The sequence below is a fragment of the Bufo bufo genome, chromosome 6, assembly GCF_905171765.1.
Source record: "Bufo bufo chromosome 6, aBufBuf1.1, whole genome shotgun sequence".
NCBI classification, from domain to species: Eukaryota; Metazoa; Chordata; class Amphibia; order Anura; family Bufonidae; genus Bufo; species Bufo bufo.
The window spans coordinates 424,211,875-424,239,774 of NC_053394.1; the positions used below are offsets into that span (position 1 = coordinate 424,211,875).

The 27,900-nt window shown below is 42.3% G+C and overlaps 1 protein-coding gene across 4 annotated transcripts in view; it reads right to left on the reverse strand.

Annotated features, from left to right (window-relative positions):
• The window catches only part of RNF222 (ring finger protein 222), a 40,225-nt gene extending 18,409 nt beyond the window's left edge, over positions 1 to 21,816 (reverse strand). Inside the window, exons 1-3 of one of the 4 annotated variants that reach the window (XM_040437513.1) lie at positions 21,795 to 21,816; positions 17,526 to 17,617; positions 2,021 to 2,084 (exon numbers count right to left, since the gene is read on the reverse strand). Coding sequence is in view for 1 of the 4 variants with exons in the window: in XM_040437512.1 (XP_040293446.1) it covers positions 2,021 to 2,084; positions 2,390 to 2,435 (110 nt within the window). In the remaining 3 variants the exon portion in view is untranslated. Of the gene's footprint in view, positions 1 to 2,020; positions 2,689 to 17,525; positions 17,618 to 21,794 lie in introns of those variants that run through there. The other 3 variants (XM_040437514.1, XM_040437512.1, XM_040437516.1) reach the window with 3 other exon arrangements.
• Positions 21,817 to 27,900: the final 6,084 nt, after the last annotated feature.

Genomic DNA, 27,900 nt, shown 5'->3' on the forward strand with positions numbered 1-27,900 from the left:
GACTGACACGCTGTCGGGCGCCGGGCCCCTTGTCAGCCCGGGCCCCTGCTTCCCCGGTAGTTACGCCACTGGGGTGCACCCTCCTAACACTGCCCTGGCCCTAGGGAGCATCAGTGTGAAGACTGCGATTGACTGTTAGGCCCCTTGCAGACGAGCGTGTCCGGATTAGGTCTGGATGACTTGCAAATGCATTCAGTAAAAAATGCATGATTTCGCAGGCAAAGCCATTCAGTTTTGCCTGCGATCGCGTTCAGTTGTTCAGTTTTTATCGCACGGGTGCAATGCAGTTTAATGCGTTTTGCAGGCGCGTGATAAAAAACGGAATGTTTACAAACATTCTTAGCAACCATGCGTGAAATACGCATCACATCCGCACTTGCTTGCGGATGCGATGCGATTTTAACGCAGCTCCATTCACTTCTATGGGGCCAGCGTTGCGTGAAAATCGCAGAATATAGAACATGCTGCGATTTTCACGCAACGTAAGAGTGATGCGTGAAAACCAACGCACATGTACACAGCCCCTTTGAAATGAATGGGTCCGGATTCCGTGCGGGCGCAATGCGTTCGCATCACACATTGCACCCCCGCGGAATACTCGCTCGTGTGAAAGGAGCCTTACAGCAAGAGCAACTACTACTCCCATCCTCTGCTCCATTCCTCCAGGATTTGCGTCACTATCATGTACAATAGTGTCTTCTGAGCCATGTGTCTAAGTCTATAATGTGCGATACTGTTTGCTGAACCATGTGAGTACCTAAACTAAACCTATCATGTGTGATACTTTCTGCTAAACTGCTATATCTAAGCCTATCATGTGTGATACTTTCTGCTGAGCCGGTATATCTAAGCCTATCATGTGTGATACTTTCTGCTAAACTGGTATATCTAAGCCTATCATGTGTGATACTTTCTGCTGAGCCATGTATCTAAGCCTATCATGTGTGATACTTTCTGCTAAACTGGTATATCTAAGCCTATCATGTGTGATACTTTCTGCTGAGCCATGTATCTCAGCCTATCATGTGTGATACTTTCTGCTAAACTGGTATATCTAAGCCTATCATGTGTGATACTTTCTGCTAAACTGGTATATCTAAGCCTATCATGTGTGATACTTTCTGCTGAGCCGGTATATCTAAGCCTATCATGTGTGATACTTTCTGCTAAACTGGTATATCTAAGCCTATCATGTGTGATACTTTCTGCTGAGCCATGTATCTCAGCCTATCATGTGTGATACTGTCTGCTGAGCCGGTATATCTAAGCCTATCATGTGTGATACTTTCCTCTGAGCCATGTATCTCAGCCTATCATATGTGATACTTTATGCTGAGCCATGTATCTAAGCCTATCATGTGTGATACTTTCTGCTGAGATGGTATATCTAAGCCTATCATGTGTGATACTTTCTGCTGAGTCGGTATATCTAAGCCTATCATGTGTGATACTTTCTGCTGAGCCATGTATCTAAGCCTATCATGTGTGATACTTTCTGCTGAGCCATGTATCTAAGCCTATCATGTGTGATACTTTCTGCTGAGCCATGTATCTAAGCCTGTCATGTGTGATACTTTCTGCTGAGCCGGTATATCTAAGCCTATCATGTGTGATACTTTCTGCTGAGCCATGTATCTAAGCCTATCATGTGTGATACTTTCTGCTGAGCCATGTATCTAAGCCTATCATGTGTGATACTTTCTGCTGAGCCATGTATCTAGACTTATCACATGTTATACAATTTTAGAGGACCACACAGAAGTGCAGCCCCCCATCATGTGATGCTGAGCTAATATCTCCAAGGCTATCATGTGCCATACAGTTGATAAGTGACCAGATCCCATGAACACAATATAATACAAGTTACATAGCAAACATAAAACTAGATCAAACATCACAAAGTAGAGTAAACAACATTGGTCTCTAATAATAATACATATTAGATCATGGTTTAAACCGAGTTTCTTAAGCACAGCCAAAACATCAGCACGACTGTCAATCATTAATAGTCGGGACTTACTGGTTGTGGCCCTGGAGAGTCAAAGGTCTGTCCTCCTCCCGAACTACTTCTCCGTCAGGAAAATCTGAAAGCAGAAGACAACTAAAAGTAAACAGGGAGTTTTCAATGTTGTGCGAAAGGCATTTTCCTAGTCATCCCATGCAGCGATTCCTGGTACTGACTAATCACTGAATGCTGCTTAACCAGTTTTTTTACCTACTGACTTTGGCATCGAGCTGGCTGTCTATCCATCTTTAAGTAGTAACGTGGCTCCTCTACCATCACTTAAATTTGCCCTGGTCACTCATAATTTTTTTTTCCCTCCGGACTGGCACCATGCCCATCATTGTCTGAAGAATTACAAGCGTAGTCAAAGAACATATAACTTACAAGGTTCCGTCATGTACAAGCGATGGACTGAAGATAGGAAATTCATGGCAAAGACACGTTAAGGCTTCCTACACTCTGGGAGATGTTTGAGGAATCTCCAAAAGAAGATTATAAAGGAGGTGGAGCAGGGAATTTGCCGAGTGACTCTTTAACCAGATCGTTGGCGATTCTTGACGTGACCCATGCTTTCATGATGTTATGGCACAGTTGGCTACACAGCAGTACAGATAGGCCCGTACCTCCACAAGGTCTTGAATAATAGACTGAGCTTTGGTGTTGCAGTAGAGGTGACGGGTGAAGGGTATGGCACTGATCATGCCTCCCAAGTGTCCCACTTTTGGAGGGACAGTTCCTCTTTCTCACCCAAGTCCCTCTGTCCCTCTTTGATCCTTAAATGTCCCTCTTTTTGACTTGGGGAATTAATATAGAAATGTGCATTAATAAATTTACTAAATTGTTCCTTACTAAAGTGTCTGTATGGTTTCTAACTGTAGATTAGACCAGAGCTTCATTATTTGGTACAATTTGGACCTTAAAATATCTATAATCTGATGATTTATGTGCTAATATTTAAATAGATATTGAAGTGCAAAAAATACCCCTTTTTAATGCCCCTAGTTGAGCTAATGTCCCCATAGTGCCCCATAATGTGCCAGTATAAAATACCCCTATATAGTGCCCCTAGTAAATGCCCTCATAGTGCTCCTCTCCCCCTTCTTCCTAGTGCCCCCCATAATGTACCAGTATAAAATACCCCATATATAGTACCCCAGTAGATGCCCTCAGTGTCCCCCATATTTTGCAAGTATAAAATACCCCTTCTTAGTGTCCCCCATAGATGAGCCCATAGTACTTCTCTCTCCCCTTCCCCATAGTACCCACCATAATGTGCCCCAGTATAAAATACCCCTATACAGAGCCCCCCATATAAAATACCCCTTCTTTGTGGCCTCAGTAGTGTTCCTCTTTCCCCCCTTAGTGTTCCCCCCCCCCCCATTTCCCCCATATAAAAAACTCCTTCTTTGTGGCCTCGGTAGATGCCCTCATAGTGTTCCTCTCCCCCTTTCCACCATATAAAATACCCCTTCTTTGTGGCCTCGGTAGATGCCCCCATAGTGCCCCTAATAATGTGCCAGTAAGAAGTGCCCCCATAGATGCCCCCATAGTGCCACCCAATAATGTGCCAGTAAAAAGTGCCACCAATAATGTGCCAGTAAGAAGTGCCCCCATAGATGCCCCCACAGTGCCCCCCAATAATGTGCCAGTAAGATGTGCCCAATAGATGCCCCCCAATAATGTGCCAGTAACAAGTGCCCCATAGATGCCCCCCAATCATATGCCAGTAACAAGTGCCCCCATAGATACCCCTCAACCATGTGCCAGTAACAAGTACCCCCATAGATGCCCCCAATCTTGTGCCAGTAACAAGTACCCCATAGATTCCCCCAATATGTGCCAGTAACAAGTGCCCCATAGATGCCCCCAATCATGTGCCAGTAACAAGTGTCCCCATAGATGCCCCCAATCATGTGCCAGTAACAAGTGCCCCCATAGATGCCCCCCAATCATGTGCCAGTAAGTAGTACCATATAAAAAAATAAACACTTATACTTACCTCCATCAGGCCTAGTGCCTGCAGCCTATCAGAGGAACAGGGTAGGGAGACGCCTCTCCCGTCCCCTGCCCTGCCGCAGCACATCTATCTGTATCGCTGCCCCCCCATGCTACGCCACTGGCCAACGTGGCTTAAGATCCAGCTGCCTTGGGCCCTCCAGGAGCAACTTGCCCTGCATTAAAGACGCCCCTGGGCCTAGTATGAAAAAAATATATAATAATACGGAGGCTTATTGTTAGGCCTCATGCACACGGCCGTTGTTTTGGTCCGCATCCAAGGCGCAGTTTTGGCGGCTCGGATGCAGACCCAGTCACTTTAATGGGGCAGCAAAAGATGAGGACAGCACTCCGTGTGCTGTCCGCATACGTTGCTCCGTTTCGTGGCCCCGCAAAAAAAATATAACATGTTCTATTCTTGCCCGCGCTTGCCGGACAAGAATAGGCAGTTATATTAAAGGCTGTCCGTGCCGTTCCGCAAATTGCGGACCACAAAAAAAGGAACGGTCGTGTGCATGTAGCCTTATGAAGATTTCAAACTAATTAGTTTTAGGATACAGCAGTCCAAACTCGATTCACTCAACACTAATTGCAATGTAAACATGCCGCCTATCAGCCGACAAATTCTTGTTTAGTGGCTGACTGCATCTTTTATGTAGGCAAAGTGCCTCTGCAAAAAGATCTTAAAGGCTATGTACACCTTTGGGGGCAATTTTTTTTAAATTATTGCATTGTACCTATTTTGAGCTAAAAATCATTTTTTCAATTAGTCTTTATTAACAATATGGAATCTTTTTTTTCTGTACAGAGCTGACATGCTCTACTAGTGTCACGGATGTAGTAGGGGAGAACACCAAAAGACAACAAGAAGGAAGGGAAAAGACACTAGGCCTCACTGCTAGGGAAGGAAAATGGCCACCACCTATAAAACCCTGCTCCTGGCCCTAACTCCTATCCGTATGGGCACCTCTCGATGGTAGAGGTGCCCATACACAGGAACCTAGAAAACCCTGGTGGCCCTCGGATGCCCTAATGGTAATGACAGGGCAGAGACAACCAGTTCCTTCCCTGGTGAAGGAACCAGCGTCTCGCTGAGGCCTAGTAAACAACAAAGGTGGGGGGAATACAAAATAAAACAAGCGGAACACTTAACTTCTGAGGCTGATGGATGATGGATGAACAGGACTTCAACTAGAACCACATTCCAGCTCTTCCAAAAACCAAATGAAGCTATCCAGAGCAGGGAGTGATGGGTAAAGTCAGACTAAATAGGGGAAGGTAAAGGTCACATGATCCACACCTGAACATGAGGTGTGGACATACAAGCAACACACAGACAAAGTAAAACCAAAACCAAAAGAGGCTGTCAGATCACTAATGTGCAGATAATCTTTCAGACCTTCTAAAACCTGTCACCGGTGTGACAGTACCCCCTCCTTCTACGGGTGACCTCCGGGCACCCAGGACCGACCTTATCAGGATGAACTCTGTGGAATGCTCTCACCAGACGACTAGCATTAACATCGGTCGCTGGAACCCACATCCTTTCCTCTGGTCAGTACCCTCTCCAATGAACGAGATACTGGAGGGATCTCCGGAGAACTCGGGAGTCCACAATCCTGCTTACCTGAAATTCTAAATTGCCGTCCACCATGACAGGAGCGGGAGGCAAGGAGGACGGCTCAACAGGTTCAACACATTTCTTTAACAATGATTTATGAAAAACGTTATGGATTTTCAATGCCTGAGGAAGTTCAAGATGGAAGGCTACAGGGTTAACAATGGCAGTGATCTTATATGGACCAATAAATCTTGGTTCCAACTTCCAAGAAGGTACCTTAAGTTTAATGTTTCTTGTAGACACCAGCACAGAATCACCCACTCGCAGGTCTGGACCACTCATATGTTTCCTGTCAGCCGTACGCTTATACCTGTTGCCCATCTTTTCCAGGTTATTTTGGATTTTCCGCCAAATAGAAGACAAAGAAGAGGAAAATCGTTCCTCCTCAGGAATGCCAGAATTATGAGCACCAGAAAATGTAACAAACTGTGGATGGAACCCATATGCCCCAAAAAACTGCGACTTATCAGTGGATTCCTGTCTACGGTTATTTATAGCAAACTCAGCTTACGACAAAAATGAAGACCACTCTTCCTGATTCTCTGAAACAAAACATCTCAAGTAAGTCTCCAGATTCTGATTAGTGCGCTCCGTCTGTCCGTTCGACTGATGATGAAAAGCCGAAGAGAAGGACAATCGTACACCCAGACGAGTACAGAATGCTCTCCAGAATCTGGAAACAAACTGAGTCCCTCTATCGGACACCACATCAGAGGGAATGCCATGTAGTTTCACGATGTTGTCGACAAACACCTGCACAAGAGTTTTAGCATTGGGTAGACTAGATAATGCAATGAAGTGTGCCATTTTACTAAAACGATCGACAACCACAAGAATCACGGTCTTTCCCGAAGAATTCGGTAAATCCGTGATAAAATCCATGAACAAATGGGTCCAAGGTCTGAACGGGATGGGCAATGGAAGCAGAGATCCGGAAGGCCGAGTATGTGTCACCTTAGCACGTGCACAGGTACCACAGGCTGACACATAGTCCTGAATACACTTAGGCAACCCCGGCCACCAGAATCTGCGAGAGATGAGACCGGCAGTCAATCTACTCCCAGGGTGCCCAGCAAGCACCGTACAGTAATGTTCCTCGAACACCTTGTGACGTAATTCGGAGGGAACAAACAACTTCCCCTGAGGACAAGAGTCCGGAGCATGCTCCTGTGCCTCCAACACCCTGGCCTCGAGATCAGGATAAAGAGCGGATATAACCACCCCTTCAGATAAAATGGGACTAGGGTCATTAGACTCACCCCCCCAGGGAAAGCTACGTGACAAAGCATCCGCCTTGACGTTCTTAACCCCAGGGCGGTAAGTGACGAAGTTAAATCTGGTGAAAAACAATGACCATCTGGCCTGCCTTGGGTTCAGTCGCTTAGCCGACTCCAAGTAGGGCAGATTCTTGTGATCCGTAATTACCGTAATAGGATGAATTGCTCCTTCAAACCAATGCCGCCATTCCTCGAACGCCAACTTAATGGCCAGCAATTCCCTATTCCCCACATCATAATTCTTTTCAGCAGTCAAGAGTTTTTTAGAGAAAAATGCACATGGGCGCCATTTACTGGGTGAAGGACCCTGTGACAATATTGCTCCTACCCCTACCTCAGACGCGTCAACCTCAACAATAAATGGCTGAGACACGTCCGGTTGCACCAGAATAGGGGCCGAAGCAAAACATTCTTTCACAGCAGAAAAGGCCTGTAATGCCGCATCAGACCAGACAGAAATATCCGCACCCTTCCTAGTCATGTCTGTTAAAGGTTTAACCACCGATGAATAGTTTAAAATAAATTTACGGTAGTAGTTGGTAAACCCTAAAAACCGCATAAGCGCTTTCAGATTATCGGGTCGATCCCAGTCTAACACGGCACAGACCTTCTCGGGATCCATACGAAAACGTGAGGATGAGAGCAGGTAACCCAGAAATTGCACTTCCTGTACAGCAAATACACACTTTTCCATCTTAGCATACAACTTATTCTCTCTTAGGATCTGTAACACCTGTCTCACATGATCCCGATGAGTCTCCATATTAGGTGAATAAATTAGTATGTCATCAAGGTATACAACGACAAACCTCCCCACCAGATCATGAAAGATGTCATTGACAAAGTGTTGAAAAACCGCAGGAGCATTGGTTAACCCAAAGGGCATGACCAGGTTTTCAAAATGACCCTCAGGGGTATTAAATGCAGTCTTCCACTAATCCCCCTCCTTGATCCTTACCAGATTATATGCCCCCCTCAGATCCAATTTAGAGAACACCTTGGCACCGACAATCTGACTAAACAAATGCGGAATCAAAGGAAGGGGGTAAGGATCACGGACGGTAATACGATTGAGCTCACGGAAGTCCAGACATGGTCTCAGGGTCCCATCCTTTTTCTTTACAAAGAAAAATCCAGCAGCCACTGGGGACTTGGATGGTCTAATATGTCCCTTTGCCAAACTCTCGGTGATTATACTCTTGCATAGCCTTTCTTTCGGGTTCCAAAAGATTATACAACCGAGATTTGGGCAATTTAGCTCCGGGAATAAGATTGACAGGACAGTCATACTCCCGGTGCGGAGGCAACTCCTGATTACCACTCTCAGAAAAGACATCAGAAAATTCTGAAATGAACGAGGGTACAGTTTTAGTGGTAACCATAGAGAACGATGCATTAAGACAGTTGCCCATGCAAAAATCACTCCAATCGAGAACCTGTCTTGCTTGCCAATCGATGTTAGGGTTATGTTTGCTTAACCATGGTAAGCCCAACACCAACGGAGCAGGCAGACCATCCAACACATAACAGGAGATAGATTCCTGATGCAAATCACCCACTCTTAAATAAATGTCATTCACTGCCTGCGACAGGCATTTTTGGGCGAGAGGTGCTGAGTCAAATGCCAGGACAGAAATACTATTCTCTAATGCATTAGTAGTCAACCCATGAATGCGTACAAACTCTCCATCAATCAATTTAACTCCTGCCCCACTGTCGATAAATGCTTTGATTTTCACAGTTTTGGACTCTAGCTCCACCTCGGCAGACAGGAGAAAACGGGTACTACCAGTAAAAGACAAAAGTAGGTTTTCTTGCTCCCCACCCACACTACCAATAGTAATTTGGGGATTAAACTTTTTTTTTCTTTTTGTTTACACCTTGATGCTGCAAGTACGGACAAATATTCACAAAATATCCCTTCTTGCCACAACAAAAGCAGACTCCTTTCACATGACCCAAACTTTTGCCAGTAGTTCCAGGAGTAGCTCTTCCTAACTTCATAGGCTCATCACAAGGCACAACCACCCGTGTCTCTCCACCATAAGTGTCAAAGGAAGCAGTACCCTATCAAGACGTACAGCAAGGGACATAGCTGCTTCCAATGACTCAGGATTTTCATGAAAAGCCAATGCGTCCAGCAGTCTCTCAGAGAGACCCTGGCAGAATTGGCTACGGAGAGCAGAATCGTTCCACTCTGTATCCGTAGCCCATCTCCTAAATTCAGAGCAATAGGTCTCCGCAGAACGTTCTCCCTGCCGCAAACCCCGTAACTTGGTCTCGGCCTGAGAGATCCGATCCGGGTCATCATAGATAAGACCCAAGGCTCTAAAGAATTCATCTACCAACCGCAGGGACGGTGATCCGGTCAGCAGAGAAAAAGCCCAAGATTGGGCGTCCTCTTTAAGCAATGAAATAATCATACCCACACATTGACACTCATCACCAGAAGAGTATGGACACAGCCTAAAGTATAATTTACATGACTCCCTGAACCAGATGAAATTGTCACTACCCCCGGAAAACCTGTCCGGGAGAGCTACCTTCGGTTCAGGGCAGGCCTGGAACCCACCACCTGAACCAGCAGCCTGTGGACTCTGAATCTGCAAAACCATCGCACAGAGGTCTTCTACCTCCAAAGTCAGATTCTGCAGCTGTTCGACCAGTGCAGTCATAGCATTCATAGCTGCACAGATCAGAACAAAAAATAGCGGTATAGGCTCTGGATAATGTCACGGATGTAGTAGGGGAGAACACCAGGTCTCACTGCTAGGAAAGGAAAAGGGGCACCACCTATAAAACCCTGCTCCTAGCCCTAACTCCTATCCGTATGGGCACCTCTAGATGGTAGAGATGCCCATATACAGGAACCTAGAAAACCCAGGTGGCCCTCGGATGCCCTAATGGTAATGACAGGGCAGAGACAACCCACTCCTTCCCTGGTGAAGGAACCAGTGTCTCACTGAGGCATAGTAAACAACAAAGGTGGGGGGGGGGGAATACAAAATACAACAAGCGGAACACTTAACTTCTGAGGCTGATGGATGATGGATGAACAGGATTTCAACTAGAACCACATTCCAGCTCTTCCAAAAACCAAATGAAGCTATCCAGAGCAAGGAGTGATGGGTAAAGTCAGACTAAATAGGGGGAGGTAAAGGTCACATGATCCACACCTGAACATGAGGTGTGGACATCCAAGCAACACACAGACAAAGTGAAACCAAAACCAAAAGAGGCTGTCAGATCACTAATGTGCAGATAATCTTTCAGACCTTCTAAAACCTGTCACCAGTGTGACAACTAGCTGCCTGTGGATTTCTTGTCCTTTCCGTCATCTGAGGAGCAGAGGGGCTCCTTATCTCTGCGCTCTCACATCATAAACACTCATTGAAGCTCAATCCTTATCTTACTGATAAGAATGTGGCTTAAATAAGTGTTTATGACCTCTTAGTAGTTTAGGGATAAGGGTAATTAGATGACCAGCACAAAGTGAAAGTGAAAGTACTAGTCACCCAGTTAGAAAAATTCTTTCTGACTGAACAGCTCAATATTTTTGATAAAGGCTAATTGAAAATTAAAGTTAAATGCAATCATAAAAATGTTTTACTCCAAAGGTGTACATAGCCTGTAACTTTTTAACACTTATAGAATGTGTCGGCAGATAAGAACCATTTGGCCCATCTAGTCTGCCCAATATACTAAGTACTATGGATAGCCCCTGGCCCTATCTTATATGAAGGATGGCCTTATGCCTATCCCATGCATGCTTAAACTCCTTCACTGTATTTGCAGCTACCACTTCTGTAGGAAGGCTATTCCATGCATCCACTACTCTCTCAGTAAAGTAATACTTCCTGATATTACTTTTAAACCTTTGCCCCTCTAATTTAAAACCATGTCCTCTTGTAGAAGTTTTTCTTCTTTTAAATATTCTCTCCTCTTTTCCCTTGTTGATTCCCTTTATGTATTTAAAAGTTTCTATCATATCCCCTCTGTCTCGTCTTTCTTCCAAGCGATACATGTTAAGGTCCTTTAATCTTTCCTGGTAAGTTTTATCCTGCAATCCATGTACCAGTTTAGTAGCTCTTCTCTGAACTCTCTCCAAAGTATCAATATACTTTGTCCTTTTTAGGTCTAACATTCTGTGCTGATTAATTTTTTAATACATCTTTATAGGCTCTGGAGCTACCGCATAGTCTTAACGTTAAATAATAAAATGTTGGTTTCCTGCAGTCACCACTAGAGGGAGCTCAGGAGCTTGCTGTATACTGCATGTCCACTGACTTCAATTTATAAATCGTATTCATTAAGCTCCTAAGCTCCCACTGGTTGGTGCGGAATTTTATCTTTATGGGGCTGTCCAGAAATTAATTTGTAAAAATGTATACTCATCTGGTAAATCCTCTCCAGCGCCATGGCTCTAGTCCTCTAGACCTAGTTCACATCGGCAATGGAGGCTCTGTTCCAGGCCTTAGTCACAGATTCCGTCAAAAAGACAGGACAAAAAAAGTCTTCCATGCTGAACTTTTTTGTCCGGTAAAAAAACAGGTTCCCCTATAGAAAATGTACAAACTCCAATGTAGTCATTGGAATCTGTTCAGTGCCGTTCATGTCAGCTATGTGCCGAATCTGGCACTTCCTTTATTTCTGTTACAGGAGCAGAACAGAAATTACTAGCAGTGATGTCAACAGGTCCTCCACTTGTCCTGTAGTGAAGACATGCTGATGTGACCAATCATTGGCCTCAGTGTTCTTGTGTTGTACATGTTAGCCTCACTACTGAGATAAGTGATTGGCTGCAGTGGTCATGTACACATGTATGGCATGTAATCGCTCAGGGAAGTAAACAGAGTCTCGTGGGAACCGCTGGAGTAGCAGCACTGGACTGGAGGGAGATTTACCCGGTGAGTACAATTATTTTTAATTTTTTAATTTTACCAAATGCTTTTAATCTCGGACAATCCCTTTAAGTTATAAAATTCTGCTCACCATTAGAGGGGGCTTAGGAGTTCTGTCTTTTAGTTTTTTTTTTGTTTTTTTTAAATGTTTTTTTATGTGTAGTACTTCACGCATGCAATTTTCTAGAGTTTTTCAAGTACTATGGAGAAGCCTATTGGAAAAATGACATAACTCATGCTGGATCTAGAGCATGCTGTGTTTTTCAAAAATGATAAAAATGCTCAACCGCAAGGCAGTTGTCCATACTTCAGTGGGTGTCCACATGCAGATTAAGGCCTCATGCACATGACTGTATGTATTTTGCAGTCCGCAAAACACGGATCCGCAAAAAATACGGATGACGTCCGTGTGCATTCCGTATTTTGCGGAACAGAACAGCTGGCCCCTAATAGAACAGTCCTATCCTTGTCCGTAATAATAGGACCAGTTCTATTTTTTTGCGGAACGGACATACAGAAACGGAATGCACACGGAGTAACTTCCGGGTTATTTTGCGGACCCATTGTAATGAATGGTTTCGCATACGGTCTGCAAAAAAAATAGAATGGACACGGAAAGAAAATATGTTTGTGTGCATAAACCCTAAGGGTCCATTCACAGGTCCGTAGTTCTGGGTCCGCATCTGTTCCACAATTTTGCGGAATGGGTGGAAACCTATTAATTTTAATGGACCCGCAAAAGATGCAGACAGCACACCGTGTGCTGTCCACATCCGTAGTTCCGTTCTGCAGCCCCGCAAAAAAGGTAGAGCATGTCCTATTCTTTTCTGGTATCTGTGTTTTGCGGATCCGCAATTTGCAGACTGCAAAACACTTACGTACGCGTGAATGGACCCTTACTCCGTGGCTGGCTCCTCAGCAAACTACAAACCTGTGGCCTCGGATCCCACGGCAAATACGCGTTGGATTTTTCTGCTATGGGGGTGTAAGGTATATCCATGCCGGATGCAGGCTCTGAAGATTTTCACCACTGTTTCACGCTTCAGAATTCATTGGGTGAAATTTGCGTTAAATCCACAATGTCCAAATTTGCGTTAAATCCAAAGTCTGCTCTAAAACCCGCCTGTAAAACAAAGTCCGTGGCAAATCTGCAGCTGATATTACCCCTAAAGTTGATATTCCCATTCACCTATATACAGTACAGACCAAAAGTTTGGACACACCTTCTCATTCAAAGAGTTTTCTTTATTTTCATGACTATGAAAATTGTAGATTTACACTGAAGGCATCAAAACTATGAATTAACACATGTGGAATTATATACATAACAAACAAGTGTGAAACAACTGAAAATATGTCATATTCTAGGTTCTTCAAAGTAGCCACCTTTTGCTTTGATTACTGCTTTGCACACTCTTGGCATTCTCTTGATGAGCTTCAAGAGGTAGTCCCCTGAAATGGTTTTCACTTCACAGGTGTGCCCTGTCAGGTTTAATAAGTGGGATTTCTTGCCTTATAAATGGGGTTGGGACCATCAGTTGCGTTGAGGAGAAGTCAGGTGGATAAACAGCTGATAGTCCTACTGAATAGACTGTTAGAATTTGTATTATGGCAAGAAAAAAGCAGCTAAGTAAAGAAAAACGAGTGGCCATCATTACTTTAAAATTGGGAAAACTTTGAAAGTAAGGGCTATTTGACCATGAAGGAGAGTGATGGGGTGCTGCGCCAGATGACCTGGCCTACACAGTCACCGGACCTAAACCCAATCGAGATGGTTTGGGGTGAGCTGGACCGCAGAGTGAAGGCAAAAGGGCCAACAAGTGCTAAGCATCTCTGGGAACTCCTTCAAGACTGTTGGAAGACCATTTCAGGGAACTACCTCTTGAAGCTCATCAAGAGAATGCCAAGAGTGTGCAAAGCAGTAATCAAAGCAAAAGGTGGCTACTTTGAAGAACCTAGAATATGACATATTTTCAGTTGTTTCACACTTGTTTGTTATGTATATAATTCCACATGTGTTAATTCATAGTTTTTTATGCCTTCATAGTCATGAAAATAAAGAAAACTCTTTGAATGAGGTGTGTCCAAACTTTTGGTCTGTACTGTACACTGACGCTACCTTAAACTGTGGCTCACCTAGAGCTTGTATTGCGGCAATAGCCAATAGAATATGATAGAGGAATTGTTATTTAAGCAATTTTCTAGCATTTTATGTATGTTACCTGCCTTTCAATGCCGCAATGTTTTGCCAAGAGCTCACATTCCCTAAACAATTAGATTTATGTAAAAACATGAAGAGAAGAGGAAGCCACAAGTCTATTATATTTGTAAAGCGATGGGTGCCCAGGCGGGGGCCGGTGACCCATGTCCGGGTAAATGTAATAATCTCCAGATCTTTGTATAGTGTTGTTGACCTGAACTGAGCTTACAGACAGGGCGGAAGTATTCGGTTTACTTTCTCCTTAATTTGCCAGCTGCAGATTCTAGACTGCAGCCGATCCCTATCGACGACGCTACTGCTCGAAAAGCATTAAAAAAAATCAAAAATCAGAAAAAATTGCAGGTCTTTAAGCCATCTTCTTCTGATAAAGCTTTCCTGTAGCCTATTTTGTAATATTTTTTCCTGGGAAGGCTGGGTGGCAAACCCTGTAGCATCTGTAATGGCAGCCATATTAATTGGGACAATATGGCAAAAAGGGGTTGTCCAGTTTGGACAGCTGATTTAATTTTTGCAGTCACCCAGGGATAAATTGATTGTGGAATGATTCTTCACTGGACCTCTCAGTCTTTTGGAGCTGAAATCCCTGCCTGCACCGGACCTCGATCAAGGGAAATCTTCCTTTACGTAAAGCCACTGTCACGACGAGGTGTGGGAGGGAACACCACACAAAACACAAGAGGGGGGGCGGGGGTATCTGGCCTAGAAGCTAGGGAGAGGAAAAGGTCACCACCTAATGAATCCTAAACCTAGCCCTGACTGCTAACCGAATGAACGGACCTCAGTGGTAGGACCGTTCCCTCACTGGAACCTAAATCCTAACTTACCCTGCAATGCCCTCAGGTAGTGATAGGGCCCAAAGACGACCCGTTCCTTAAGCAGAAGGAACAGGGGTCCTGACTCAGACTAGATACCAGTAGGCAGGAGAAACAACACAAAACAAATACAAAGGAATGAGACACTTAACTGCTGAAGTAGAAGAAAGGAACACCAGAGGAGACAACACACACCAGCTCTTCCACTTGGAAATAAAGCTATACACCGCAAGGAGTGAAGGTAGTAGCCAGACTTAAATAGTAATGACCACTATGCTGCACCTGACTAAAGGTGTGGTCATTACCATCAATCACAGAAAAAAATGCACCAAACGGATATGCCACTGACTATACTGGCTAGTCATACAAGAAGATATTAAAAGCTGAGACTTTTGGCAATATATTCCTGTCAGGAACACATCGGAGCCCATCATGCACCACGTCACGGTCTCTCAGCATGGCAAGGGTCCTACCACTACGCTAACTATGGTGTGAACACGGTCTGAAGGTGATGAAATCCAGCTCACAGCCAAGCTTCCACTCAACCGCATAGCAGGACAACTAATGCAATGTGAATAAAGCAAGACTGTAAGCCTCACCCATTTCAGACCGTGTGATGGAGGTTACCAGGTGCAAAAGAATGTTTAAATGCCAGGTGAAGGCACATTCAATACATATTGAACAAAATCACAGAAATATAGTGGCAAATATGGGGGAACTGCTCAAACCCCAAACACTGTAGCGTGTTTCTCATTGGGGGAGCAGTCCCACCGCATGTGGACCGCAGCAAACGACTATCCCCAGCAAAAAATGCGTACAATGGAGGATGCCGGCGCGGTCCACATGCACCACAAAGGCACCCTACACAAAACGGAGCATTGTGCGGATGAAAATAGAATTATATAAATCACAGAAAAAAATGCACCAAACGGATATGCCACTGACTATACTAGCTAGTCATACAAGCAGATATTAAAAGCTGAGACTTTTGCCAATATATTCCTGTCAGGAAAATATCGGAGCCCATCATGCACCAACAACAAAGTGAAATTAAAAGAGGCTGTCAGATGACATCTCGTGCAGACAGTCTCTCCGACCTTCTAACACCTAGCCTGGGAGTGACCGTGACAGCCACCCTAATAAGCAGAGCCATAGCTAGACTGTCCTTCTCACAGAGCAGATGTTCCTCTCTCCATTAGGAATGTCACTCACTGGTGGTGGTAAGCAATAGCCTGAACATATGGAGGCCAAAAAGTGATTTCTTGGAAAGTACTGTGAAGGACTATCCAAGGATAGAGTACAGTGGAAGTATCACCAGTTTTCACCAGTATTTCCCTGTAAAGACAGCCCGGTTCCTAGGAGCATATTCTGGCTCTGTCTATTTTGGCACTGACTCAAAAATCCTAATAATAACACAAGGATCTTTTATGTTTTTTTCACGTGAGTATTTCCTTGATACTCACTAAAGCCACACCAGCAGTTACTGCTTAATCATGTACCGTACATTATATGATTACAAACTTTAAAGGGAAGCTCCAGAAGAAAAGCTATCTGAGACCTATCGGGGAAAAAGGGGAACTTAGCCAATGCTAAGCTGCTGTACTTTTCTTAAGGACACATAATTTCCCAATAGCTTTGGATTCCAGAGATAAGACCCGCACCTATCAGATATTTGTGGCAAATTTGGGTATGTGCCATAAAATCTTTACATGTGAATAGCCCTTTAAGGATTCTAGAAGACTAAGAGGTGAGCTAGACTTAATCAAAGGACTCCTGGGTATGGAATCCCAAATGGAAAAGAAGTACAAGATCCGATACTGGATTGTGGTCCATCTTTTTATTATTTGGGACCATTCTGCAGTTTACTAAAGTACCAAAAAATCCTCTAGCTTTGATGGCACTTCCACTTGTTCTAGAAGACCTTATTTACCTTCTGCATCCATGGATGCTCTATAGAGAAATGGGCATCAACCCCTTCTCTGGTACCTGTCAACTTTCTCTAAAGCCATGTCCTCTGAGACCCAATAATAGGGACAGGGTTTTCAGAGAGTTTTTTACTGATAAACTATCCTCTTAAACAGCTGATCACTGCGGTTCTGGAAGTAGGAACCCCACTGATCAGATAATGATGATCTATCCAGAGCATAGGTCATCCGTGAAAAAAACTCTTGGAAAACTCCTTAAAACCTCCCCATGCAATGCATACAAAGTAGACCATAGCTGAACAGAGAAAATTCTGCAACATATTTGTCTCTCTAGAGAACGCCTTTGAGTTTGGAATAGTCTATTATGTATTTGCGCAAGGGCAAAAAGGTGGATATGTCTTGTGGCTGCCTGAAAAGGAGGATCTAGCCCAAAGTGATTAACATACTTTTTGGTAAACATCACTTAGACCTCACAGCTCAGAGGCAGTCCACAATGACCATGACCAATATACCTGAGAACAAACCAGGGGAATTCCATTATTGAAGTACATTGTGTGACTCTCATTTACACATCAATCACGTAGATGTGTACATAATGTATCGGTGTTTCGAGATTCTGAATACTTGTGGTGTCTTCTTTCCCCAGTTTTACCTCTTCAGCCCATGGTACTGCTATACTCTATAGAGAGACACTTCTATTGTCCAAAGCAAGAGGTGGGTGACTCTTGGAGACAATACAAAAAATAGTAAATTGTAGTGAAGACTCACAGGGTGTAGAAGTGCCCCTAAAATCACTGCGAGTGAGATTGCACTGATTGATGCCATGTTTGCACACCTAGCACTTCACCTCATCTTATGGCCTGGAAAAATATGAAAGTCCAGTCAGGCTGTGATCTCACAGGTCTCATTATTTATGGTCACTTTGTGCTCACCTTATTTGTCATAATGACTTTTGAGGGTTCAGTGCTCTCTACTGATGGTCTAGGGATGTGTATTTTATAATTAAACTAGCCCTACCAATGGGGTCCCAGATTTTCTAATGTGCCTCATATCTGTCTAAAAAGTGGTGTAAATTGGTGCTATTTCGTGCAAGGGCAGAGTCTCATGGGAAAGAACGTGGTCCAAGATGCAAAATTTGCATTCTGGCACAAAATTCTGTCTCAAAGTAAGCCAACCAATAGTTGGTATATAGCTAGACAAAATGTCTATCCTTGAAACAGATTTATCATCCAGCCTGAGCCACTGTGATAAATCTGGTGCAGGTCTAGACAGCCTAAGTAGTAAATCTGAGCCCTAGTATGTAGGCCAAATTGTTTTGATGACACCGGCCTACCATCTAATGTAAATAGGGGCCTCCTGACTCTCCCCTGACAGCAGATGTTGGGAGAGATAAGGATCAGGCATGTTGGACTTCAACAGCCCAATCCTTTTGTTCTTGGGGGAAATAATCCACTGCCTGGAGTCAAGCAGTATCTTCCTCTCCTCTTCCTACTGAGAACACATACATGCTTGGATATGTTGAGCCTGAATGTGTATGGAGTAATCGGGATTGATAGGTATATAATGTGTATGGCTGGCCTTGGGCGAACCTAAAATGAGCCTTCTAGAATCTAGTCACCAGTGCACAAACCAGTTGCCCTAACCTTTGGCAAGGAGTGGCTATTTGTCCTCCACCCTTGTATAACCATCTGGGATTGGAGTGTATTGGAATAGTGGGGTCTTTTTATTGTGTTTGAGGATGGACTTTGAACCTTCTAGGCCCTTGTGGGTACCAAGAAAAAACATCTTAAGTGATAAGGAGCAAAGTCATCAACTTATGCATAGAATATCAGGGTGAGTGTTACAACCTAGTGCCCTTGTCTTCAGATTTGGACAGCTGAGCTGGAGCATCAGTGGTCTTAGGAAGGGCCATCATTTTCAGACATTTCAACATGTATGGAAATAGGGTACAGCTAGAGAACCAGGTAGATGGAGAGATTTAGACATATACAGAGAAGATTAATAACATGGCAAGACATCTCAGTGAGACATCATCACATTCACAGAGACCCTATCCCTCTGGCAGCCGAGACTCCATCACAGTGGGAGATCAGTCGTACTCTGTGGCTACTTTTGTAGAAATTAGATTGACCACCACAGGGATAAATAACTGGAGGAGCAATGACTACAAAGCAAAATTAAGGGTTCAGGAATACTTTTTCTATTTTGCCCAAGACAGCCTAGAGATTTCCATCCAGATCATTGAAGTAATGTTATCTGAGCCAAGAGCATGTGGGAACTGAAACTATCATTCTCCACTTTGGACAACCACTTTCCATATACTCTAAGTCATAGAGGGGTCCCCGACAAATGAGAACCTTCCTTTAAGTCAATTCAGAGAATCGTTGCAAAGAGTGTCTCTCATTTTAGAGGACCTTGGACTGGTGTCCAAGATTAGAAAAATATGGCTAAGAAAGCTAAGGGCTGTATTAGATTAAACAAACACTTGTTAACAATAAACTGGCCCACAATTGGCCAGTGTAATATAGGCTTAAAGGGAACCTGTCACCAGGATTTTGGGTATAGAGCTGAGGACATGGGTTGCTAGATGGCCGCTAGCACATCCGCAATACCCAGTCCCCATAGCTCTGTGTGCCTTTATTGTGTAAAAAAAACGATTTTATACATATGTAAATTAACCTGAGATGAGTCCTGTCCCTGACTCATCTCAAGGACAGGACTCATCTCAGATTAATTTGCATATGTATCAAATCGTTTTTTTTACACAATAAGAGCACACAGAGCTATGGGGACTGGGTATTGCGGATGTGCTGGCGGCCATCTAGCAACCCATGTCCTCAGCTCTATACCCAAAATCCCGGTGACAGGTTCCCTTTAAGAGTAACTTCAACTGATACTGGAGATAGTAAAGTGAACTATGTTGTGACAAATCTAATGAATCCTGCATGTGTAGTAAGTGATATGTATATAATTAGAATTAGGCAACATTCCAAAACCATTACTCTAATATTTATCCAAAACATCCATTTGCCCGTGAATCATCACTTTAGAAATAATTTGGGTTACGTGTCTAAGGTCCGCATACAGTAATAGTACTAAGAATCTAGAGTGTAATTCTAACCTAAATGAGATCATGATGCTGAGGAACATGGATGAAGTTCTTCTGTGGGAGTTCAGAGAACTTCCATGTTCTTTGCCTTTGATGGTGGCCACTGGATAATATTAATAATAACATACTGAGTAACAATGTGCTCCTCATGATAAGAGTGGACGTAGTATAAACAGAGCAATATAAAAGATATCTGCAGGAAACGGCTCCTAACAACTCACAATAGTACAGTCTCCAATCCTGGACTTCTCTATTAACCTCTCACAAGGACAATTTAGCAACACCCTGAGAGTAAGCCTAAATTAACATCACAAAGATGGCTGGTTTCTGTCTTCTGGAGGAGGAAACTACATTATGTAATCAAGGATTAGCATTATACTGTAAAGAATGTCCATAGATTGAAGTCAGGCTTCTGTACAGTCCATACCCAGGGTGGCCACCAGATGTGCCATGGATTCTGACGTCATTGAGACGTATTCTGTCAAAGAATTTATTATAACTTGCTGTCAGTACCACTTGAACAAACCATTGACATATTAAGCTCCGTTTTCCTCTCTGTTTTTCGTAGATTCCACCACGAGTGGTACCTTACAGACCAGTTATAAGTCAATGAGGTCCTTCAGGAGCCCCTGGTGCCTGTAAAGGATTTGGAACGCTGTCTATTTAATTGTTCTGTAGAACAACGGAATTGATGAATGGCAAGACATCTCAGTGAGACAACATCACATTCACAGAGACCCTATCCCTCTGGCAGCCGAGACTCCATCAAAGTGGGAGATAAACAGCACCTGCAAGGCAGCAACAGGGGACATTCTATTTTCGTACTGGTCATCTTGCCTGATATAGTGTAAAAGTAATATTAGCAAAAATCTCTAAATGTCAGTATTATTTATCTCATTATCAGACTGTAAGATATATTATCTGTATGTATATATTTCTTATTACTACTATTAATATAATTCTACTATTAATTCATCTTTACCTTTTGTGTCACCTCCATCTCCTCATAGACTGTAAGCTCTTACGAGCAGGGCCCTAACGCCTCCTTATAATTGTTGACCTGTTTGCTGCTATGTTATTTATGACTCTGTTTGTACTTGAACGCCCTGATTGTAAAACGCTGCAGAAAATGTTGGCGCTAAATATACACATTATTATTAATAATAATGATAATAAAAATATAATACTAATAATATTAATGATTTATAATTAAATTAAAATCCAATTATTAAGTTATATATACTATCATTATGTGTATCAATTAATAACTATTATTATTTCCCTTATTACTAGATATTGCCATTGAAAATGATTGATGTTAAATTATTAGTTTTGCAATGGTATTAAAATAAAGATAAATTATATAGACTATAACTATAATAAAAAATAGCAACATTTAGAATTTTAATAATTACAATTAGAAGAAATAATTTTATTCTTTTATTATTTTTTCTATGCAAATCAAAGAAAATAAGGCCAAAAATGATACAGAATATAACTATAATAAAAAATTATATTAGTTTATTAATTAATTAGTACTAAGGCAAGTAGCTTCCCTGTCCATTCATTGACCGCTTCTTTTACATTAAAATGATTACATTAAAATATAATTCTTAAAATAATAATTATAACAGTATCACATAACAGTATCGCATATCTACTGGTAATTATCCTGCTTAGATAATAATTGCCTCCTTTAATATAAATTAGTATAATAGATTACAGTCATTGTGAATGTTTGTAGGAAAACAGACAAAAATATGAATAAATACAATAATAAAATAATAAAACTAGTACAAAATACATTTTACTTATAGAGTATAAAAAATAAAACTATATATATATAGAATAATAAATAAAATGATTCATAATTATACATATACATAAAACCTAGGCACAAACATATAATGAGCTGCTATATACTGCACCTGAGCTTTGCTCCTGTCTGAGTTTCCTCTGATAGACTCTTTGCAAGTCCTGAGATTTTTGTCAGTCCTCGGGCTCCACCTCTCTCCTGGATTATTGGGGTGCGGCCTGCATTGTCAGAGACATTTCCTACTCACATGTGTACTGACAATAGTTACACATGTCATCTTAGCATAAGCAGTTCTGTCTGATGTGTAGTAAGCACTCAGGTGAAACCCCAAGGGAATAAAAAAAAGAAAGTGATCTTCGATTGTGAAGGGGTTTTAGATTTTAAAACAATAAAAAATTGGATAAGGAATATGGGATGAAAAAGCTAAATAAATCATATAATGAGGCGACAAGGAGGGCTGGCCTTAGGGGTGTGCGACCTGTGCATCAAATGTCCTTGCTGTAGGGGACCCCTAAGATGGTCAGGTACCTGAGGCTTGTAACTACCATGAATAATAAAATTAATTCCATAGCAGTTTTATCATTGGACAGGTCATCCTGGGACCCTCGCTGACCAGCTGTTTGCGGAATCCGATGCGCTCCGGTGAGTGCTTCGGCCTTCTTGCACCTCAACAAGCACAGGGCCATTAATGATATAGTAGTTGTGCTTGGTATTGCTGCTCAGCCCAATTCACTTGAATGGGACTGAGCTGCACCTAGACCACATGACCGATGAACATGATGTCACCGGCCTAGGAAGAGGCCTCTTCAAATAGCTGATTGGCAGGGGTCCCGTGTGGCAGACCCCCAATCTAATATTGATGACCCATCCTGTGGATAAGCCATCAGTATCAAAATCCTACCAAATATTTTGGCACTGTTACTTGGGTACCATACTGTAAGTACTATTTGGTGGTGGTAGGGTAATGCATAGGGCACCATCCAACATTAGGTCAACCCCGGTGAAAGGGAACAGGAGGTCACATACCGGCAGTGGTAAGAGCAATATTCCAGAGCAGTACAGAACATTTCTAAGATAGATGTTATGATGTATCCAACTGGCGTGAGAAAACTGTGATTGTTTATTTTTTATGCAATTTTAGACTCAGCCCTATTTCACCTTAAGTGACCAGTGTCACTTTAAGTGCTGATAACTTTAAAGCGCTTTGACTTATCCAGGCCATTCTGAGAATTTTTTTTTCGTCACATATTGTACTTCATGACACTGGTAAATGAAGTAAAAAAAAAATTATTTTTATTTATAAAAAAATACCAAATTTACCAAAAATTTGTAAAAAAATTGCAAATTTCCAAGTTTCAATTTCTCTACTTCTATAATACATAGTAATACCTCCAAAATTGTTATTACTTTACATTCCCCATATGTCTACTTCATGTTTGGATCATTTTGGGAATGATATTTTATTTTTGGGGGATGTTACAAGGCTTAGAAGTTTAGAAGCAAATCTTGAAATTTTTCAGAAATTTTCAAAAACCCCATTTTTAGGGACCAGTTCAGGTCTGAAGTCACTTTGCGAGGCTTACATAATAGAAACCACCCATTCTATAAACTACACCCCTCAAGGTATTCAAAACTGATTTTACAAACTTTGCTAACCCAGAAGGAAAGGAATTCTATACGGTTTTTGGAAGGCAGGTTTTGCTGGACTGTTTTTTTTGACACCATGTCCCATTTGAAGCCCCCTGATGCACCCCTAGAGTAAAACTCCATAAAAGTGACCCCATCTAAGAAACTACACCCCTCAAGGTATTAAAAACTGATTTTACAAACGTCGTTAACCCTTTAGGTGTTCCACAAGAATTAATGGAAAATAGAGATACAATTTCAAAATTTCACTTTTTTGGCAGATTTTCCATTTTAATAATTTTTTTCCGGTTACAAAGCAAGGGTTAACAGCCAAACCAAACTCAATATTTATGGCCCTGATTCTGTAGTTTACAGAAACACCCCATATGTGGTCGTAAACATCTGTACGGGCACACGGCAGGGCGCAGAAGGAAATGAATGCCATACGGTTTTTGGAGGGCTGATTTTGCTGGACTGTTTTTTTTGACACCATGTCCCATTTAAAGCCCCCCTGATGCACCCCTAGAGTAGAAACTCCAAAAAAGTGACCCCATTTTAGAAACTACGGGATAGGGTGGCAGTATTGTTGGTACTAGTTTAGGGTACATATGATTTTTGGTTGCTCTATATTACACTTTTTGTGAGGCAAGATAACAAGAAACGGCTGTTTTGGCACCGTTTTTATTTTTTGTTATTTACAACATTCATCTGACAGGTTAGATCATGTGATATTTTTATAGACCAGGTTGTCACGGATGCGGCGATACCTAATATGTATACTTTCTTTTATGTATGTAAGTTTAACACAATGATTTCTTTTTTGAAGCAAAAAAAATCATGTTTTAGTGTTTCCATAGTCTGAGAGCCATAACTTTTTCAGTTTTTGGGCGATTACCTTGGGTAGGGTATGATTTTTGCGGGATGAGATGACGGTTTGATTGGCACTATTTTGGGATGTGTGTGACTTTTTGATCGCTTGCTATTACACTTTTTGTGATGTAAGGTGACAAAAAATGGTTTATTTAAAACAGTTTTTATTTAAAAGTTTTTACGGTGTTCATCTGAGGGGTTAGGTCATGTGATATTTTTATAGAGCCAGTCGATACGGACGCGGCGATACCTAATATGTATACTTTTTTTTTATTTATGTAAGTTTTACACAATAATATAATTTTTGAAACAAAAAAAAAATCATGTTTTAGTGTCTACATATTTTGAGAGCCATAGTTTTTTTCAGTTTTTGGGCGATTATCTTAGGTAGGGTCTCATTTTTTGCGGGATGAGATGACGATTGGCACTATTTTGGGGTGCATATGACTTTTTGATCGCTTGCTATTACACTTTTTGTGACGTAAGGTGACAAAAAATTGTTTATTTAGCACAGTTTTTATTTTTTATTTTTTACGGTGTTCATCTGAGAGGTTAGGTCATGTGATATTTTTATAGATCCGGTCGATACGAACGCGGAGATACCAAATATGTATACTTTTTTTTTTATTTATGTAAGTTTTACACAATAACAGCTTTTTTCAAACAAAAAAATGATGTTTTAGTGTCTCCATATTCTGAGCCATAGTTTTTTTATTTTTTGGGTGATTGTCTCAGGTAGGGGCTCATGTTTTGCGGGATGAGGTGACGGTTAGATTGGTACTATTTTGGTGGGCAAACGCCTTTTTGATCGCTTGCTGTTGTACTTTTTGAGATGTAAGGTGACAAAAAAATTGTTTATTTAGCACAGTTTTTATTTTTTATTTTTTACGGTGTTCATCTGAGGGGTTAGTTCATGTGATATGTTTATAGAGCCCGTCGATACGGACGCGGTGATATCTAAGATGTATACTTTTTTGTTCCCCCCTATTTTTAACCAATTTTTTTTTTAACTTTATTTGTGGAAAATGACGTTTTTGTTTATTTTTACTTGAAACTTAATTTTTTGGGGGGGAAAACTTTTTTTTTTCAATTTTTTTTCACTTTATTTTTTGTCCCACTTTGGGACTTGAACTTTTGGGGGTATATTCCTTTACAATGGATTCCAATACTTCTGTATTGGAATGCATTGGCTGTATGAGTAATACTGTGTGTATTACTCATACAGCTTCCGGGGCCTGTGAGATCCAGGGGGCTGGATCTCACAGGCTTGTCACCGGAAGGCAGCGCGATGCCTTCCTTAGACATTGCGCTGCCTTCCATGCCATCGGGTCCTCCCTACAGCCGCATGGGGACCCGATGGCACTGCTCGATCGCCGCCGCAAACCGCAGGTCTAAATTGACCTGCGGTTTGCGGCGATCGCCGATACGGGGGGTCACAAGACCCCCCGGCGTTGTGACAGGATGCCCGCTGAATGATTTCAGCGGGCATCCTGTTCCGATTAACCCCCGCCGCGCCGCAATTAAATGGGTTTAAACCCATGACGTACCGGTACGTCATGGGTCCTTAAGGACTCGGGAAACATGCCGTACCGGTACGTCATGCGTCCCTAAGGGGTTAATACAAAATTTTTCCATTAAAATGACTCTATCTCATTACGATCCCACACAGACGGGTTCAAACAAGACTTTACGATACTCTCCGATTTGACCTTCATTGGAAACAAACTAATAAAGCAGTAAAATGTTTCCACATTGTGATATGTGTATTAAACATAAAATCCCCAAGTGATGTTACAGTCCTAGTTACAAGTTTAACGAGTCATATTGAATCAGGTCTATCTGATGTCACATCAACTCTGCTATGTTTTATGTTTGGTTACATTACAGATGGAATGAAAGATTAGAGCGATTGCCAAATGTAGGAGATAACAATGTTATACAAGTTGGAAACTGCATTATGACATCTTTTTACAAGTATAACTTGGAGTCTTCATCTACAGATTAGATTAGGGGTCAAAAGCCAACTCACGAGACCATCAGGAAGCACAAAATGGTTTGATGGGGAACGGTAGGCTCTATCAGGGTTCCCTGAGACTGGATTGTGGACACTGACTCACCAGGGACTGGAAACTTTCCCACTGGTTGTCAAAGGAATGGAAAGCACTCCACTGGGTCACCAAAGAGTGACCCATATCCCAAGCTCACATGCAGTCTAAGTCACTGGAGAGTCATTGCTATTCCACTAATTTCACTCTGGGTTGATGCTATCCTACTGGATCACAAGCAAAGACTTTTCCCACTGAGCCAATATGGAATGGTTGAAATTTCACTGGAAGGAATTGTAAACCATCTCACTGAGAGTGGACATTATTTCACAAGGTCACCTTTGAGAAGAAATCATCCCATTGACCCATCAGAGTGAGGGCAGTATTCCATAGAGTCACTTGGGAGTAAACATCATCCCATTAAGCTACCAGAAAGTGGACACTATTCCATAGAGTCACTTGGGAGTAAAAATCATCCGACTGAGCCACCAGAATGTGGGCAACATTCTATAGGGTCTGTAGGTAGACTTCATCCCACGGAGCAATGAAAGTGTGGACATTATTCCATGGAGTCATCTGGCAGTAGACATCATCTCACTGAACCACCAGAAAGTGAGCAGTATTCCACAGGGTCACCTGAGAGTAGACATAATCATTTTGTGCCATTAGAGAATGGAAAGTTTCAGTGGGTCACTTGGGAGCTGGTAGCATTTTCTATAGCTACCAGAGAGTGGACACTATTCTATAGGGTTAAATGGGAGTATACATCATCCTACAGAGCCACCAGAGAGTAGACACTATCTTACTGATCCACCACAAAGTGGGCAGTATTTCATAGTGTCACTTGGAAGTAGACATCATCCCATTGTGGCATCTGAGAATGGGTACAGTTTTAATGGGTCGATTGGGAGTTGGTATCATTTTATAAAGCTACCATAGAGTGGACACTATTGTTATACGTCACCTGGGAGTAGACATTATCCCACTGATGTCACGCCTTGCCCTGTGAATGTGCGGAGATCTGCCAGGCTGGCTGCACATGTTTGACTCGTCTCTTTGTTTTGGTTTGAGTTGAGCTGGATCCACCTTCCCTCAGGTGAACTGGGTTGATTGTTAGCGTTGCTATTTATTCCTCCTTCTCCCAGTGGCCTGTGCGGGTTATAGTTCATTCCTGTGGGCTTTGGATGAGTTGTGGATTGTCTGCTCCAGCTCAGCTGAAGATAAGTCCTCTCTGTTTCTTCCCTTGTTGTCTTTTGTCTAGGCCTCTAGGGAGACGCTTGCTTCCTCCTGCTTGAGGAAGCAGGTCGCCTCTTCCCCTTTCCCTTCTGCTCAGGGTTGTCCCAGGGTATATAGATGTAGGCACGAGGGCATGTGCATATCCACCATAAGGGTATGCACATGTGCACAGCAGTATAGGGAAAGCTTCAGGGATCACTAGGAGGTGACCCTTTCTCCCTAGCTTTGGGGCCTAGTCTATTGTTCTGTTTGTTTTCCCTGTGTTTGGTTATTTCCCTGCTGTTATACCTTCCATGACAACTGAGCCTTCAACAAGAGGACACTATTCCATTTAGCCACCACAGAATGGACACCATTTTAATGGGTCACCTGTAAATGGTCGTCATACTATTGAACCACATAGGGTGAACAATATTCCAGTAGATCATCTAGAAACCAACT